The sequence below is a fragment of the Gekko japonicus genome, unplaced genomic scaffold, assembly GCF_001447785.1.
Source record: "Gekko japonicus isolate JY-2015 unplaced genomic scaffold, Gekko_japonicus_V1.1 scaffold1713, whole genome shotgun sequence".
Lineage (NCBI taxonomy): Eukaryota > Metazoa > Chordata > Lepidosauria > Squamata > Gekkonidae > Gekko > Gekko japonicus.
Genome location: NW_015163141.1, coordinates 290774 through 310591, shown reverse-complemented (window position 1 = coordinate 310591; position 19818 = coordinate 290774). Strand labels below are relative to the sequence as shown.

General features: G+C 43.0%; 1 protein-coding gene across 1 annotated transcript in view; it reads right to left on the bottom strand.

Moving 5' to 3' along the window:
- The window catches only part of ABCB7 (ATP binding cassette subfamily B member 7), a 90095-nt gene that overhangs the window by 66916 nt on the left and 3361 nt on the right, over positions 1-19818 (bottom strand). Inside the window, exons 2-3 of the mRNA XM_015406985.1 lie at positions 12933-12935; positions 10906-10974 (exon numbers count right to left, since the gene is read on the bottom strand). Of these exons, the coding sequence (XP_015262471.1) occupies positions 10906-10974; positions 12933-12935 (72 nt within the window). The remainder of the gene's footprint in view (positions 1-10905; positions 10975-12932; positions 12936-19818) is intronic.

Below are 19818 nucleotides of genomic sequence, written 5' to 3'. Positions count from 1 at the left end.
GTGTGTCACTGTGTGTGACAATTACATGCACGCAGATCATGTGCATTCTGTGTAACCCCCAAGGTCTTCTATTTTCACTGAACGTACGCACACTTTATATAAAGGATTCCTTATTGTGCCTCTCCAAAATCTAAGGAGCTTATCACATTTAAAACAGTACAATTAATACTCAGTAAAACCAGTGACTAACGCCTAACAGTACCCCTCTAACATTAACCTCCTTTTTCAGCAGCGGCACAAGAACAAAACAAATGCTGCCCGAAATACATGGTTTCCCCTCCCTTTGAGTTCCTGAAAGGAAGAGATGCCCATCAGGGGGCTATTTCACGGGCGATAGCCAGTGTTCCCTCTAAGCTGAGTTAGTGTGAGCCAGCTCACAGTTTTTTAGCCTCCGGCTCACACATTTTTGTCTTCGCTCAGGAAGGATGGCTCCAGAGCAAACTGATTTATGCAGTAGCCAAATCGCTCGCTCACAACTTTAATACCAGTAGCTCACCAAGTAGAATGTTTGCTCACAAGACTCCACAGCTTAGAGGGAACATTGGCGATAGCCAAGGCCCTTCTGACCCTGCTCCTTGCTACAGCCAGGACTTCGTGTGCAGGAACCCCAAAGCAGAGCCCACAGACAGCAAATGGCAGCAGAGCTTTTGACGGCGTGGGTGCGAGGCCCTGAAGGGCCTCTGCTCCTTAAAGAACACACATCCTTCAGTCAAAGACACACCTGTACATACAGACATGCACCACACCATATAATCCAGCAAATTTATTCATTCTGCTATTTGTTCACAATTTGTTTTAAAGGCCTGAAATTGGCTCCAACACGTGAGGGGAGGTGGCTTCATGATGTATGCACCAGCACTGCTTAGACCAGGGGGAACTGGTATATGCGGCCTTGGCCAAATGCTGCTCTGAAAATTCAGTATCTGGCCTGAATAAGAAGGTTCTTCTTGAGAATAAGAACAAAGTTTGAGTTCAGTGGCATCTTTAAGAGCAACAAAGTTTTATTCAAGGTATAAGCTTTCATGGGCAAGCACACTTCTTCAGATACATTGAAACAGAATTTCCTCAATCATTACATATAGGAAGGGGGGGTTAATTTCCAGGAAGGGACAATTCGAGTCAAGACAGAAACAGAAACAAAAATGGAAATTACCAGTCAATACGCACAGGTAGAGGGTGAGCGGTAAATTATCACACAGCTTAATGAAAATGTTTAATAGATTCAAGAACCAAACAGGAATAATAAGATTAGTTTATATTGTTCCCATTTGTTTGAGTTCAATTCTGGAGGGGAAACAGTGAAGGAAATAAATATGTCAGAATTGGAGATTGATGTATCCTTAACTGTGGAATACTGAGAGTATTTAACTGAGACCCCGCCATCCATCTCCTCTCAAGCATGGAGGCGACTTTGCAGCATCTTCTTCTTTGAAGTGGTGGGACTGGCTGTGCAGATTTATCTCCCCTGTCCCCAGACCAGAGAAATACATTCCAGTTTCTACTATTCATTATGTTACATTACAATCTACCATTCTAATCTATTATTCCAAATAAGAAATAAAATAAAAATAATCCCTTCTGGGGGATTAGTGAGAATACAGATATAAAGGCTGAATGAGGTTAGCATATGTAGTGAGATAAGAAACCAATATCCCTGTTAGGTTCTGGGGATTCCATTGTCTGAGTGTTGTAATAATTTGCAACTCAGCAATTTCCCTTTCCAGTCTGTCCCTGAAGTTCCTTTGCAATAAAACAGCTACCCTGAGGTCACCCATTGAATGTCCTGGAAGGCTGAAGTGTTCTCCTATGGATTTCTCAGTCTTGTGATTCTTGATGTCAGATTTGTGTCCATTTATCCTTTGGCATGGGGTTTGACCTGTTTGCCCTATGTAGAGAACCAAAGGGCATTGTTGGTATTTAATGGCATATACAGTGTTAGAAGATGAGCATGTGAATAAGCCTGAGATGGTGTGATTGTGTTGTCTGGTTTCAAATTAGACATTATGTTACTGTGGGTGAGAACTTATTTGAGCTTGGAGGGCTGTCTGTGCACAAGAAAAAGTTTGCCCCCCACTGCTTGTGAAAGAGAACTGTGTTATACCTCTGAGGATGCCAATCACAACATCAGGTACTACAATGCCAAGATCACGGCCATACAGCCCGGAAAATATATAACAACTAAAGAACTGTCATTATCCAGTAGAGGATGATGTGTTGAACTGTTTTAGTTGAGAGCTGTGACTACTAGAGCTGTTTTGTTATTGTCTCTTTGTAGCCTGTCTTGGAACACGTTTCTCGACTTCATCAGGTAGATACTTTAGTTCCAAAAAGAGTTGTTGTAGATCCCTCAGGTGAGAATCTCTGTCTGTAGGATTGGAGCAGATGCAGTTGCAGCGTAGAGCCTGGCTGTATACGATGGATCGTTTTGTATGTTTAGAATGGTAGCAAGAGGCATGTACATATGTTTGCTGGTCAGTAGGTTTCCAGTATAAGGTAGTGTCTATGTGTCCATTGTGCATTTTTACAGTAGTGTCCAGAAAAATGCATTTCTTGCACAGACTGGTTCATTGTCAGGTTAATGGTGGGGTGAAAGTTGTTGAATGTCTGGTGGAATACGTCCAGGGCTTCTTTGCTATGTGTCCAGACAATAAAAATGCAATCATTGTATTGCAGGTATGAGTGGGTGGGAGCTTAGGAAGCGTTGCTCCAAGTTATCATACTGAGGAGCCATGTGTGTGCCCATGGCTATACCTTTGATCTTGAGAACAAAATGGCACAGTTTGGTGGCAAAATCAACTGTGGTCTCTGTCTTGACTCTAATTGGCCCTTCTTGGCAACTAACCCCCCTCCCATATGTAATGGTTGAGGAAATTCTGTTTCACAGATTTTTAAAATTTAAATTGTTTTTTTAATTTAAATTGGATTTTTCTTAATAAAATGCTTTTTGAAGAAAAATCTATTTAAGATACAATATAGATGAAAGGTTATTTATCATGAAATACGGATTAGTTTTTAATTATGTAGCATGAGGCTGTATATTTATGCAATGTTTAAATTTTTTGGTAAATGAATTCCATTAATCCATTCACAATATCATGCTCTTCCAGAGTTTTCTGTAAGATTATTGGGGCAATTTTTCTATCTAGAAGATATTATTCACAGACGCTTGATTTTACCGTTCTCAAAACCGTGAATTTGTGTCTGCAGAGATCACATGCCTCTTCTTCACAGCGAAAATGTGATAAAACATACGGAGTTGAGAAAAAGAACTTAATCCCATTGTTCCATAGCAAATCTATCCAAAACACAGAACCAACCCCTTCCCTCTTAAGTGCTAAATTTCAAAAAATTCAATGAATAGAAGACTGTTTGGGAGTGGAATAGATCAGCACAAGAAGCTAAGTGTGAGGAGGGAGGGGCAAGCAGCAAAAATGAAAGTGAAACCTTTTGAGCAGAATACTTCACAAGTCTTTGGATCTTTGTGTGTACAGCCTGAAGTTTATCATAATATTCTTTCCCTGGAGGAGAAAACCTATAATGGCAGTGGGCTGTAAAAGAGACCCAGTTGGGGAATATTTTAATATAGTTCCTCTACCTATGGGTAAGGCAGGCATGCGTGCAAAATGCAAACACTGCAACAAAGAAATGCAAGGCCTGGTGGCCCGAAGGAAACAACATCATGAGAAGTGCTGAGATGACAATGACAAACATGTTTGAACAGGCAGGATCTTCAGGTTGGCCTTGAGGAACTGTCATGTTTGAGCAAAATTGTTTGTCATTATTATTATTACTGCATGTTACTGTCATTTTCATACAGTTGTTATGAAGAAATAAAGAGTTGAAACAAGCAAATATTCCTTTTTTGGGCAGTACTGAGTGACCGTAAATGCAATGAGTAATCCTAAATAAGCAGAAATGGTATAAATAAAAAAATAACTGCATTGACTTCTTTGTTTAGGGGACTCCATCATCAGCATAAAGGATTCTGGAGACTATCCACCTTTGAGATCACCATCCTCCTGTTCTACAGTTTCAGAGTTAGCTGTCCAGGATAGTGTTGCAGTCACGTCACAGACATCACACATCCACAGTATATCAGCTAAAAGAAAGAAAAAAGCCGACCATCCAGGAACCACCACAGATAAGATTGTGATAAAACCCAGCAGGTTAGAAAAAGAGTTAACGGATGCAAAAAAACTGCCTAGTTTGTTTATGTGACAAACTCTTCTTTCCATCTGATTGAAAACCCACACTTCATTAATATGGTTCAGTCACTGAGACCAAGATACAGTCTGCCCAGCAGAGCAGATGTTGCAGGGAAACTGCTGGATAAAATGTATGACAGAGAAATGGAGCAATGTGCAACAGCTCTAGATGGTAAAAGTGTTAACCTAAGTCTTGATGAGTGGAGTAATATCCACAGTGATCCTGTTGTATGTGCTTGTATAACAACAGAAGAACAGAATGTCTTCCTTGCAGAAACAGGAAATGCACACACCGCAGAATACTTACAAGAAGCGGCAGCAAAAGCTATAACAACATGTGAACAAAAATTCAAATGTCTAAGACAGTCGGGTCACAGTTGTTGTTGTTCAGTCGCACAGTCGAGTCCGACTCTTCGCGACCCCATGGACGAGCTCTCTCCAGGCCTTCCGGTCTTCTGCCGTCCTCTGAAGTTGGCTCAACTTCATGTTCGTTGCATCGATGACACTGTCTAACCATCTCATCCTTTGCCGTCCCCGTCTTCTTTGACCTTCAATCTTTCCAAGCATCAGGGTCTTCTCCAGTGAGTGCTCCCTTCTCATTTGGTGGCCAAAGTATTTGAGCTTCAGTTTCATTATCTGGCCTTCCAGGGAACAGTCAGGGTTGATTTCTTTGAGGATTGACTGATTTGTTCTTCTTGCAGTCCAAGGGACTCTCAAGAGTCTCCTCCAGCACCATAGTTCAAAAGAATCTATTCTTCGGCGCTCGGCCTTCCTTATAGTCCAGCTCTCGCAGCCATACATGACTACTGGGAATACCATTGCTTTGACCATGCGGACTTTTGTTGGCAGGGTGATGTCTCTACTTTTTATCATGCTGTTTAGGTTCGCCATCGCTTTCCTCCCAAGGAGCAGACAATGCTGCAAATGTATCCAAGATGAGAAGAAATTTAGAAGAGTGGGAAGGAAATACAAAGCTAAGTGTCAAGTCCTGGACTCAATCACTCTCACAACACTCTTGTTGCAGCAAGATTTGTTTATTTGGAGTTAAAGAGGCCCAACCCTATACAAAAAGCAGGACAGCCCCTCTATGCAAACCCAATCAATGTTTGCACTCAGTCCGCCAAAGCTCTAGGCCTACCCTCTGGGCTAGCCCAACACCTGCAAACTAACAGTTACATCCCAAGGTCAGGCAAGAAGCTGAGATCATGCGCTTCCCAAACTCAAGCACACATTCACCCCAGGATTCACTCCCTCCCCCCATCCTGGCAGAGAACATAAACAGCATGGGAGATAAAACAGTGAAAGAAGCATGTTTAAGAAAGCAGTTAATCCCAACACAACAGACCAGGAGTCTGCCTGGACAGCATTCTATGGCAAGCAAGGCCCAAGCTTGACACTAAGAACATATGGTTGCAGTGCTTATTTGCTGCACCTCCTAGCCAAAGACTTCAGTCTTCCAGAAATAAAGACTAATGTCGTCCAAATTGCTAAATACTTCCATAACAATCATTTTGCAGCAGCAGCTCCAAAAAGAATGGGTGGAACCAAACTAACGCTCCCACAAGATGTTAGATGGAACTCTGCAGTGGACTGTTTTGAGCAGTATATCAAGAACTGGCCTATTTTGATGACAGTTGGTGAACAAAATTGAGAGGAAATAGATGGCACTCTCATGGCCAAAATCCTCAACACTGGGCTTAAAATAAATGCTGAGCATCCTGAAGATTTACACAAAGTTTCTGAAGATTTACACAAAGTAAAGAAAAATTGCTGTTTCCTTGCTGATGCTGTTGAAATTTGGAAGGAGCTGAGTGAGCACTTAAAAACAGAACTACATATTTGACAGAATTAAATTACAAGTATTAAAAAAGCGAAAGGGACAACAAGCACTGTCTCCAGTTCATTTTCTGGCAAATATTGTCAGCACCCGGTACCAGGGTCAAACCTTAAGTGCTGAGGAAGAGACGTTAGCTATGACATGGGTATCCAGCAACTGTTCATCTGTAATGCCAACTATAAAAAAACTTCGGAGCTAAGGGGGAACCATTCAAGAAATATATGTTTGCTGCTGATGTTTCAAAGAAAGTCACACGAGGGAACTGGTGGAAGTCACTTAAGCACTTGGATTTAGAGACTGTTGAAGTAGTAATGAGTTCACTTTTAACAGCAGTAGCTTCTTCTGCTGGCATAGAAAGAATATTCACTTCCTTTGGACTCATTCATTTTAAATTGAGAAATCATTCGGGACCCAATAAATCAAGAAAGTTGTTTTTCTTTTTCCAGATCATGAACAAACAAGAAGATGAAGATGCGTGAGCTACAGAGGTCAGTATTTTTAAGTTTTTTATGTGTGGATCTGGCTGATAGTCTAAGTTTGTTTTTTTTTAAAGATATTTTGTTTAGCCACATCAGTTAACATCATGGATGTTTAAGCAAATATAAGAATACATGTGCTATAATGTTATTGTTTTAGTTAAATAAAATAATTTAGATAGTTATTATTGAAGTATTGATTATATTTCTCCTTCCAATAAAGTACAGCACAAAAGTTGTCCAAATATGAATGATTAACCTATTAAACTGGAGATAGTTCACCTTGCAATAATTTATATATTTATTCAATTTATACCCCGCCCTCCCCACTGAAGCAAGCTCAGGGCAGCTTACATTAAAAGTTAAAACACATAAAACAAAGCAATTATAAAACCAATCATAAAGTGTTAGTAACGGTAATAATATTGCATTGCGATGGCGGAAACATAGTAGCAGATTAGTCATAATGGGAATACAGTCAGTGTTGATGTTAAAGCTATGATCTCAAACCATTTATGCTGGCGGGGGACAGGCTGCCGATGGTGGTTCCAGGAGACAGGCCCCTAGCCAATGTTCAGTTATTAGGAGCAGTGTTCCCTCTAAGCTGAGTTAGTGTGGGCCAGCTCACAGATTTTTAGCCTCCGGCTCACACATTTTTGCCTTAGCCAAATCGCTCGCTCGCAGCTTTAATGCCGGTAGCTCACAAAGTAGAATTTTTGCTCACAAGACTCCGCAGCTTAGAGGGAACATTGATTAGGAGCGGCTCCCTGACTGAAAGCCTGGTGGGAGAGCTCTGACTTGCAGGCCCAGCAGAACTGTAAGAGGTCCCAAAGGGCCCTAATGTCTTCTGGGAGCTTGTTCCATCAGCACAGAGGCGCCACAGAAAAGGCCTTGGCCCTGGTCATGGCCAGCCTGACATCTTTGGGACCAGGGAGGACCAGATGATTTTGAGACCCTGATCGCAGTGCTCTCTGGGGAACATGTGGGGAAAGGCGGTCCCTCAGGTATGTAGGCCCCTGACCATAAAGGGATTTAAAGGTGAGAATCAGCACCTTGAAGGGAATTTGGTATGCTATAGGCATTTCAGCGCAGGCTGGATGTGCTCCTGCACGGGGACACCCATCAGAAGCCGGGCTGCAGCGTTCTGCACCAGCTGTAGCTTCCGGATTTGGGACAAGGGCACCCCCATGTAGAAAGCATTACAGTAGTCAAATCTCAAGGTGACCATCGTATGGATCACTGCTGCCAAGTCGCTGCATTCAAGGAAGGGAATCAGCTGCCTGATCAGTGGCTGCTACCTGGGCCTCCATCGTTAAGGAGGCATCCAAGAGCACTTCCAAGCTCCTAACCTACAGCATTGGCACCAATGGAGCCCCATCGAAGATTGGGACTGGGATCCCTAACCCCGGGCCGCCTCGACTCAGGCACAGGATCTCCATCTTCATCGGATCAATTTCAGTTGGCTCAGTCTAAGCCATCCAACCACAGCTTGTAGCGCCAGGTCCAGATCTTCCAGTCTAGAGTCAGACTGGCCACCCAACAACAGATAAGAGCTGGGTGTCATCTGCATACTGGTGACATCCCAGCCCATGCCTCTGGGCAATCTGGGCAAGGGGGTGCATATAGATGTTGAATAACATCAGGGAAAACACCACCCCTTGGGGCACTCCACAAATCTATAATGTGCTTCTGATAGTATAACCAAATCAGTAATTTTTTGATAACACTGTAAAACTAAAAGTTGTTATTCTAAAAATGAAACCTTCATCTGGTTGTAAATATTAAGATTATACCACCAAGAATTTAAATCGATTTGATTTAAATCAAATCCACCCTGACCTTGAATAAAACTTTGTTGGTCTTAAAGGTGCTACTGGACTCAAACTTTGCTCTGCTGCTTCAGACCAACATGGCTACCCTCCTGAATCTTCTTGATAATAGTCTTTGGAAGAAAGCTGTATGTGCATCATAGGTGGTGTGTATGCTTTCATAGGGCACTTCCAGCTGAAATTATGGACATCTGTGCGCTCCTTTAAAAGTGAGCACTGGCACCTTGAATGGATCCAGTTCCATTAACTGACAACCGGTTGGGAAAATTAGATTTGCTGCAGCTTCCCAACTCATGCACAAGCTCTGAAATGCATGCATTTGCCATCCTTGTGCTGTCTCTTGACAGACTGCCATCCACAACACCTATCAATGCACTATTTCTTAATTCTTGAGGTCTTCAGTTTTCAAGTAGAAGGAACTCTGCATTTTCGAATGTCGCTTTCAAAATACAACTACACTTTAAGCAAAATTTTTCATATCTCTGTTATGCTAGAACACCAAGAGCAATCTGGAAAGCATCGCAACAACACTGTGGAACACTTATACAGACTTTCAGATAAATGCTCCCAAGTGCCACAGGAAGCTTTGATTCACAGCAATACTGCACAGAAAACTTAGCTACTCCAGCACTGAGGAAGGAGCCAGAAGGTTACAGCAAAAGAAGCATAAGGAAAATATTCTGTTTTGAATAAATGTTCTGCCAGATGACGGCACATAATGTGTGAATTACAGCTAAATGCCTAGAGAAGGATACCACATGTGAACAGAGCTACTGCTGCTTAGATGCTTTTAAAGAATGGATTTTGTCATCTGAACATCTGCAAAATTAAACCATATCCCTGAACTTTAACGCTTTTTGGGGGATACATTTTGAAGTTATTAGTATACATTTCTGATTTTAAAATCCACATGCATATCGAGTTTAGATCACTAACCGACGGGCCTAAGCGAAGATGTGCTCTGTAGGTACATCACTGCTGCCACAAGGGGTTGATGATTCTAAGGAATCATGATTCTAAGGATGATTCTGTTATTTTACCACAGAAACAGTATGCATATGTTATTACACAGAGAGAAAATTTTTTATTTCTATAAAAAGCTCAGAAAATGAGCACTGCAATAACATAATTAACAGTGCACAGTATCAAAGACTAGCAGTACATTTTGATATTTTGCCACTGTAACTTCACACTCTTTATCATCATACACATGTAGTAACTGTCATCAGACTGCCATCATACACATAGTAACTGTAGACAAGATTAGCTATCCAGTCACTGTCACTGAAACAGCAAGCAAAATATACTTTTAAATACTAGAATAACTCAAATTTCTCTCTCTAATCAAACTGCAAGTCTCGATGATCAGCAACTCAAATTTCTGTCTCTAATCAAACTCCAAGTCTGAAAGATCAGCATCTTCTGATTCTAACTATCCTGGGAGCTGTACAGAGCTGCAAAAGTACGAGCATGTGCAGTATAAAACGAATGGCAGTGGCAGAATCTTAAAGAAAGCATCTTCACGTTAAATTCTTGTGAATTATTAGAGGACGCTGAAGGAATAAAGAGAATCAATGCAATAAGATACTACTTTAAGGGTATTACTGATCATTCAGAATATTTTTTCCATAAGAATTCTCTATCCCCAGTATTTCCACACTGAGGAACAGGAAAGGAGGAAAGCTGTGGCTCTGACAGGTTACTCATGCTCTGAGTGGTGCTGATCAGGTCAGAAACAATTGAATTCATGCACAGCAGGTGTGCATACTTCCCCAAAGCAATTAACAGCTGTTTGTGTTGTAGTATAATTGTGCCTAGTCAAGAGCTGATGAAAAAGAGGCTGCCTCGAACACTGTGGGCGTGTGCATGGGAGGGCACAATACAGCCTGGATCTACCAGAGCTTTCCAACAGACAGAACAATTCTTGGAGAGCAGAAGTGGGGGCATTTTGGACTACAGTGGGAGAAAGTGATGCTCTGTCCATGGATACGCTCAGTGGATCCAAGCCACTGTCTGTCTTTCCAAATCTTCCTAGGCCTTTGTAATCCTATGACTCAAAGATTTACAGAGTTTCATACTGTCAGGCAGTACCAAGCCTTACCTTCAAAATTTCCCCCACCATTACTAACCAAGGAAGATGCATCACTACAAAACCCAAGTAAGCTTTTCACCCGGTGGGTGCCAGCACATTTGCAAAGCTGAAGTTCCACAAGTCGAGCAGTTACAGATTCCACTGCATTACGTTCCCTAAATCAGACAATAAAGCACCAGACTCATATGTCTTTTAACTAGCAGCAAGAACATTTTAAACACTTTTCAAAACATTACTATATTAACAACGATTTGTGTATTTTTAGGAGAGGTGGAAGGGAACTGGAGAAGGTTTCAGAAGATCTGCCTCAGTTTCTAGAAACTGAAGACTTTGCTTCTTTCACAGTGCAAAAATTAGAGAAAGAAAATTATACAGATAAAATGAAACACATTCGTAGGTAGTTTAGGAGCTTTCATTTCTCATTCCTAGGAGAACTGCAAAGAAAGAGGAGACTGCTCAATCCTACCTTTGCAGCATGTAACAGTTGCCTTGAACAATACAGCCCTGAACTCTGCCATTTTAACACTGGTGGAACCTGTAGGAGAAAAACAAAGCAGTGGTAATTAAAAGCACAAAGTCTAAGATCAGTGAATACTTCAACCATTTTACATATAAACAAGCCTAGCATACTGAAAGACGCTTTGCTTCTGAAGAAGTAACAAAGAAAACACAAGGACCGATTTCACATAAGAGCTGCGCCGCTGTTGCCAGAGGCGCTGCCTTTTACTCTTGGGTAGCCCCAATAGCAAGGGCACCCCACTTCTAACTTGACCCAGAGACCCACAAAAACTCAGGCCAAGGAAGGCACTCCTGGTTCTGAAACACAGAGCTAGCCACAGCTCTGAAAAAGGGGTCTCCATTTTCAGGTGACAGGCAACCTCAGAGCAAGCCTCCAGTCTTCCCCCTCCACCCAGCAGAGATTATGTTTATGGAATAACAATGAGTTCTAGCAGGTAAAGTATCTACATTTCTAAAGTCTATTTAATTCTTTGTTTGAATACTTGTCTTTCCTGCTCTGTCCCTCAAGATACTGGGATAAACCAATCAAGCATTCAAATTATTAACGATCCTTCCTAATGCTAATCAGGGACTGTCTCCCACCTTTTGTTTACCCTGGCCAGGACCATTAGTGGTCAGATAATCCATTCAACTAGCCACCCAGCACCCGGCTTCTATTGTTAAATCCAGACCCTGCCTCTCTGGAAGCCCATTGGTCACATTTAGGCCTTGCCCATCCTGATGCCACACACCCCTGGGACTCATCATGGGTCCAGGTAATCTATTGTTCTCACCTGAGACCAGCCCCCAGGACCGCCCATAGGTATGCATTGTCTTCCATAGGGTATATCCCAGCGTAAACATGGCCTCAGACCGTGTGTTTTTTCTGCCATGATGCTTGTGTGTGTGAGTGTTTGAATATTGTTTGTATGCTTGAGAATGTTTAGTAAAGAAATCATTATTTTAGCCACCCAGTTTCTGTGTCTGTTCCTGGGTTCTTGGGAATTCTAACTCTGGTATACACAGGTCAGATTCTATAGATAAGCCAATTGCATATTAATAATTATAATTCTCCATCTCTATTAAATAATAGAGCAATTTGGCTAACACCGCGGTCGCGCCTCCCTTTGCCCCGCTTCTATTGTTCAATTTCCCACTCGAAGCCGCACGGCTGCATTTTGACCCACGACTTCGCCCGATTTCCCCCGTGGTTTCGTGATCCTGTTTTTTGAGGATCACGAAACGGCATGGAAAATCGGGTGAAGCCGTGGGCCAAAATGCAGCTGCGCGGCTTCGAGTGGGAAATTGACCAATAGAAGTGGGGCAAAGGGAGGTGCGACCGCGGCACAGCTCTTGTGTGAAATCGGTTAAGGACTAGAGGGGCGCAGGTGGAAAGTAGAACACACCCCACTATTTTTGCTAAATAGCAATGAACCTTCCCCTTCCCCAATTCTATTACCACCGGATTTCTCTTCTTTTATATTCTGAAAGCTTTGAGTCTCTCTTTTGACTTCATCTTTTCAGTTCTCATGGGTAATAATAGGTAAAGGTTTCCCTTGCTTGAAAGCCAGTAAAATCTGACTCTAGGGTTGCGGTGTTTCCAAGCTGAAGAGCCAGCGCTGTCCGAAGACGTTTCCGTGGTCATGTGGCCTTCTGTCAGGGTCAACAGCAAGCACCGGCATGACTAAATGCCAAGGCGCAAAGAACGCTGTTACCTTCACACTGTCAGAACCCACAGCCAACAACGTAGTACATGCTTATCAGGAAAGGTAACACTTTATTGAAGAGCTATAGATGCATTAACATAGGCACTGTTAAGAATGGCAGCTGCCCCTGGGCATAACAGGATATAGGGTATTCGTATGCACCCCCCCACTGCCCTGGTCAATTAGCCACACTCCCACGCGCGAGAGAAAGCCCTGCGGCCGTTAGCGCTGAAGCTGGGAACCCAGCGCGCTCCCACAGTTCCCTTGAAACTAGACATCAACATCTCACCATCTGCAGAACATAGAGATAAGCGTTACAGCAGCAAAGAAGCACAGAAGGAATGCAATGGCAATTAGAATACAACTGACCTCCCCAACCCCCATGGCAGCATAGCTGACATACTGCCCTCTCAAAAATCAGCTTCCCCCAACCCTACCGGGAGGTCTCCCAGGCATTCCGGGAGTTCTCCCGGTTTGTCCGGGAAATCATGATGAAACTGGATCTGCCTAAAAACTACATTTAAGAGGATCTAAAACCAAGGGCACAAGGCAGCCAAAATTAAGCATTTTAATCCTTGCTGATGTCAACAGCAGAGTATATCAACTGGACATGAAAATGCTTCTGTTCGGTTAGATGATGCATCGATTGCTTTCATTTAAGCAACTGACCTGCCGGTTAAATTAAACTGAGTGAACCCCTGGTTTTCCTTTTGAATTTGTGGAGGATGCTTTTCAGTAGCCCTTACCATTCATAAATTTAGATTCTCTTTGCTTTGCATAGAAACAATTTGGTGGGCTGCCTTACAGCAGTTTACAGGCAACTAGAGCTTCCTGTTTACTCAGCTAATGCCTCTGCCATTTCTTTGCTCAAAACTGTCAAGCCAGCTCTTTAAACAAGTGTTAAACATTAAACGCTTAAAGGCTACATTTATCAGATTCACAACACTGATATTTGGCCTACGTATCCACAGAAATTTCAAAAAAGCAAGAGCCCTTTTCTTCACCACCTATTAATTGGCTTAATGGGATTGTATCTTTGATTTATTATGATAGCCTCATAACAGGAGCTCAACCTAAGTGATCCAAAAACTATGAAAAATTTAATAAACATTCAAACCATTAATTATTGCTGAAACTGCTTTGGAAACAATGAAAAGCAAGCAAATAAATATGTTCCTACTATAAGGAACCATGCACAAAAATGAACCCTTTGTTTTTACTTTTACCTCATTTCATTTTGCAGCTGTAATGCCAAGATAATGCACAAAAATATGAAAAATGGTACTGTGCCTGATTTGTAAAATTACAATCTTCTGTAACAGTTGCTATAAACTGTTTCTGAAACAGATCTAGGGGCATTTAGAAATAAATTAAGACCTTGCCTTAGTTAATACAACTATTTTCCTTTTTTTCTTGTGTACCCTTTTTGTCAAGACAATGATTATTTCAGATGCACGACTGTTTAAAAAAATCCAATTACCAAAACTGCTTTCCTTTGGAGCACTTTGGCAAGGTCACAAATTACTTGCCTTCTTTCCTGACATTAAATTCAGTGAAGGGATAAAGAATAGCATTTAATGGGACCAAAACTACCTTTGAGAATTACAAAACTGTATATACTGCAAGAGAAATGCACCATGAGGCAAGTGACCGCGCTTCATATCTACTAAATATCAGCGAACCCAGCATTTGGGTGCATGCACTGAGCCAAAGGAATCTCTAGCCTGGTCATCTCAAAAAAGAACTCCAGCCCCAGATTTCCCCATGCTCAATCTAGCCACAAATCTCTGCAGTCTTCCTAGCAGCTAAAGCTGCCGTTTGCTTGCTCAGCCCGGGCCAGACTCAGGAGTGGGGAATGAATGCTCTGCAACCTGCTCTGGATTATTAACAATGCCTCCCTCACCACCTTTCGCACAGAAGGGGACAAGCCAGGGAGCTGTTGTGGTTAATGCCACAAGGCTGCTCCATCCCAGATCCTGCAGAGGTGAACAGCCCTGCTGCAGACAGCTGTCAAGCTCTTCTGCCCCGCTAGCTCTTTGGAACTGACTGGCATATGGATCCAGGAGAGGAGGTGAGAGACCCTCCTCTCTCTGCTTCTCCTCATGGAGAATCATCACAGGCCCCAACTCATCATCCATATGTCCAATTCTCATCAACATGGCCAAATCGGTGGGTACTTGAATCCAGATACTGGAGCCCTGAACAGACAAGACCGATCTTTCCACAAACCTGAGAAAAGCTCCAGGTTTGCAGACAAATCTGAAAATTAAAACAAACAAATACACTGGGGTTAAAGCCCCTCAATAACAGAAGCACTGCATGTACCTTTAAGTACTTAATGTCCTCAGTGGCCACAATGCTGCCAGCTGAAGCCTTGGCTTCTGTCAGTAAAAGGCTGGAGGAGGAGGGAGAGCCACTTCCACAGCTGTCTCGGTCACTGAGGGAGCAGGGCCAAGCCTAGCAGCAACCCCCAGTTGACTTGCTAACCCCCATCTTGCATGACTCACCCAGACCTGGCTTCTTGTGACAGTTCAGCAGCAGCCACCCCACAAAAACCGTGTGGTGGTCCGAATTTCATATTAGGACATGGGAGACCCAGGTTCCAAACCCCACTCTACCTTGGAACCAGCTAGGTGACCTTAGGCAGTTACACATTCTCCACCTACTTCACAGGAGTGCTGTGAAGATAAAATAGAGAAGACAACAATGTAAGCTGCTTTCAGTCCTCATTATGGAGAAAAGCAGGGTACAAGTGAAATAATAAATACAGCTGAACATAGGGGACAGCTAAAAATACACTGGTTGGTTGGTGGATGGGAAGGAGAGAAGGAAGCAGGGTAATGTGAGGATATGGGGGTTGTCAAGCAGACGAAAACAGGAAATAGGGTGGGGAAGGAGATAAAGGGAATAGTGAGGTACCCCCATTAAGTCCCTGTGGGTTCCCTACAGTGCATCTGGGCCTGGCAGCCAGCACCATACAATTCAGCCAGAGGTTGCCTGGGGAGAGGCTGCCGGGGGAGCAAAGGAGGGAAAGCTGAAGGGGGGGGCAGATAAAGGTAGGCTGGCAGGAAGGAGAGGAAGGAGAGGGTATGGGAGTTTCTAGGGAAGAAGAGAAGAAATAGTGGGGGAGGGCAAAATGAGATGCCTCTCACAAATCCTTGCAAATCTGACTTCTTATTATGTACAAATTTCAGAACACTTAACACTATATTTTTGCTGTTTCATTTTCAGCTGCCCGCTGCAATTCTGCTGAGCATGCCATAAGAAATTATCTTATGATGAGAGTATTTCTAATAACCAATCTAACCAGTATGGAACATCCATAAACATGCTCCATCTAGAGCACAATAATTGTGTTGTAAGATCCAACAGATTCCAGACAGATCCAATAATGTCCCCCTCAAACCCTGCTCCATTTACTTATGTGATAAGGTATCTTTTCATGTAGTCCAGAATTCACATGATTGATAACAGATCGTCCTGTCGTCATATTTAAGAAAGTTCATAAAGCAGATTAACTGCTGGATATGGTATGAGCAGAAAACTAAGTAGTTTACAAAAGGGGGGGGCATGGTCATATGGCTCACTGTTCAAGGTAAGGGAGATTCTACACAGAATGAAGCCGCATTCTGTGTACCCCTCCTGATCTCACTATACATCAAGGTGGGAGCAGTACCCAAGTCAAGAGTTCTCTAGCTGAGAATCAGAAAACAGACCATCAAATATTTTAGCTTGGTCTACGCATCTAGCAGAATGAAGTAGTACAATCCCAAGGTAACAGGACGGACAGTACTACTTTAGGATGCAGGTGAAAGAATCGTATTTTTGAACATTCTCAGAAGGGACAGAAGAAAACGAGCCCTGCTGGATCAGACCAGTGGTCCTATCTAGTCCAGCGTCTTGTCTCACACAATTGCCAACCAATTCCTCTGGATAGCCAGTAACAGGGCACAGAGGCTGAGGCCTTCCCCTGCTCCATATGCCTTGTAAGCCGCCCTGAGCCTGCATGCGGGGAGGGCGGGGTAGAAATGGAATTAATTAAATAAATAAATAAATAAATATTGCCTCCTGGCTCTGGGATTCAAAGGATTAGTGCCTCTGAATGTGGAGGTTCCCCTCAGTCACTATGGCTAGTAGCCATTGATAGACTTATCCTCCACGAATCTCTCTCATCTCCTTTTAAAGCTGTTTATTCCTGTGGCCATCACTGCATCCTCTGGCAGCAAATTCCACATTTTAATCACTCTCCATGTGAAATAGTATTTCCTTTTATCCGTCCCAAATCTACTGCTGCCCATCGATTTCATTGGATGCCCTTGAGTTCTAGTATTCTGAGAGAGGGAGAAAAATTTCTGTTTGTTAACTCTCTCTAGTCCATGCATAATTTTATAAACCTCTATCATGTCCCCCCTTAGTTGTCTCTTTTCTAAACTGAAAAGTCCCAGACCCTTCAGCCTTTCCTCATAGAGAAGGTGCTCCAACCTCTTAATCGTCTTGGTTGCCTTCCTCTGTACTTTTTCCAGCTCTGCAATGTCCTTTTGGAGATACCAGAACTTTACACAGTATTCCAAATGAGGCCACACCATGGATCTGATGTATGTATTCCTAATGGACTGGTTTTTAAGCTGCAGGGAGGATTTCTCATCTTTTTTTTGTTTTACAAGACATTCAAAACTGCATCCCTTACCTACAGTGGTAAGGTCCACTCTACTGCTTCACTCTGCGGCATGTGTCGATCCGGTCTCTGTTTAGAAAGAAGCAGCTACTGGGTTGTATTGCCAAAACTGGAAGGAATTTGGATTGACAAACAGTAACGCTGACTGCTTTCACGAATAGCAATTACTGCTCAGTTGGATCCAAATCCATAAATGCAGGTGTACGGCTGTACAACCTTGATACGAGACTTGATCTATTACTCTGCTAAACATGTAAACGAAAACACTTCGTTTAAATACAGACAATGTATTACATGCAATTAATACCATCAAGCCTAAGCATGATTAAATCTCATTAACATCTTGAGAAGACCCAAGATAACCTCCAAGCCTTCAATATGAATTTCTGACTGCATGTTCTGGTTCAGCCAATCTAAATAAACAACTGGGGAGGGGGAGGACAGAGAATTATGGAAGAAATGCCAAGAAAACAGGTAGAGATAAGAGTAGAAAATGTCAAGCAGCACTACAAAACAGATAAGGGTGTGCTGATCAGCTTGCAAACAGCCGGCACAAATAATTTACTTTCTGAAAGTCATTTTCAAGGTCTAGCTTATGTCAAGAATTCATGGGTGCAATTAGCTATTCTAGTCTTATGGCCAATAAGAACTGTCTCCATGCAACCAAGCAAAGGAAGCTTTCGTAAGTGGGAATAATGAGGCTCTTCTCCCAGGCTGTCAGGGTACCAGCGATGGCCATCATTGATCTGTGTGGGTATACTCTGTCACACAGTGGCCAAAAATACCAGGTGCCATCAGGAGGTCCACCAGTGGGGACAGGACATTAGAAGCCCTCCCACTGTTGACCCCCCCCCCAAGCACCAAGAAGACAGAGCATCACTTGCCCCAGAGCCCCTATCTATACCTTGTGGCTAATAGCCACTGATGGACCTCTGCTCCATATGCTTATCTAATTCCCTTTTGAAGCTGTCCATGCTTGTAGCCGCCACCACTTCCTGTGGCAGTGAATTCCATGTGTTAATCACTCTTTGGGTGAAGAAGGACTTTCTTTTATCCATTCTAACCTGACCGCTCAGCAATTTCATTGAGTGCCCACGAGTTCTTGTATTGTGAGAAAGGGAGAAAAGTACCTCTTTCTCTACCTGCTCTATCCCATGCATAATCTTATAAACCTCAATCATGTCACCCCTCAGTCGTCATTTCTCCAAGCTAAAGAGCCCTAAGCGCTTTAACCTTTCCTCATAGGGAAAGTGTTCCAACCCTTTTATCATTCGAGTTGCCCTTTTCTGCACTTTTTCCAAAGCTATAATATCCTTTTTAAGGTGTGGTGACCAGAACTGCACACAGTATTCCAAATGAGGTTGCACCATTGATTTATATAGGGGTATTATGATACTGGTTGATCTGTTTTCAATACCCTTCCTAATAATCCCCAGCATAGCATTGGTCTTTTTTATTGCAGTCACACACTGTCTCGACATTTTCAGTGAGTTATCTACTACAACTCCAAGATCTCTCTCTTGATCAGTCTCTGCCAGTTCAGACCCCATCAATGTGTATTTATATTTAGGATTTTTGGCTCCAATGTGCATCACCTTGCACTTGGCCACACTGAACGCCCACTTGCCCATCCTTGACAGATCCCTTTGGAGTGCCTCACAATCCTCCCTGGTTTTCACCACCCTGAACAACTTCGTATCATCCGCAAATTTAGCCACTTCACTGCTTACTCCCAACTCCAAATCATTAATGAACAAGTTAAAAAGCAATGGACCAAGCACTGATCCCTGCGGTACCCCATTGCTTACCACCCTCCACTGAGAAAATTGCCCATTTATACTCACTCTCTGTTTTCTATCAAAAGCTTTCTGGAAGCAATAGCAAGGCTGGAAAGGGAGCCGGGAGCCGGGGGGGGGGGTGTTGAAAAAGACAAAACGGGTCACATGTTAAGGTAGGCCCGACCTGGATAGCCCGGGTTAGTCCGATCTCATTAGATCTCAGAAGCTAAGCAGGGTCAGTCCCGGTCAGAATTTGGATGGGAAACCACCAAGATATACCAGGGCCATGACACGGAGGCAGGAAATGGCAAACCAGCTCTGTCTTGCCTTGAAAACCCTACAGGGTCACGATAAATCAGCTGTGACTCGACTGCGCTTTCCACCATCTCTGACTCGCGAAAGCTTATAGCCTGGAAATCTTATTGGTTCTTAAGGTGCTACTGGATTCAAATCCCGTTCTTCTTCTGCAGACCGATATGACCACCCACCTAAAACTAAGGTTGCCCAGAATGCCTTCCTTTCCCCCCAGAAGAACAATTCCCTGGAATGGTGAGGTGCAGGGGTCTTTTCGTAGAAAAAGAGCTGCAGGAGCACATTAGCATATGGTATGCTAATGAGCTACTAGGCTATTAGCATAATACCTCATTAGCATATGCAACGCCCCCTGACATCACCGGAAGTTATGTCAGAAGGGGAAGCAAAGGGGGGGCATCTTCAAAAAC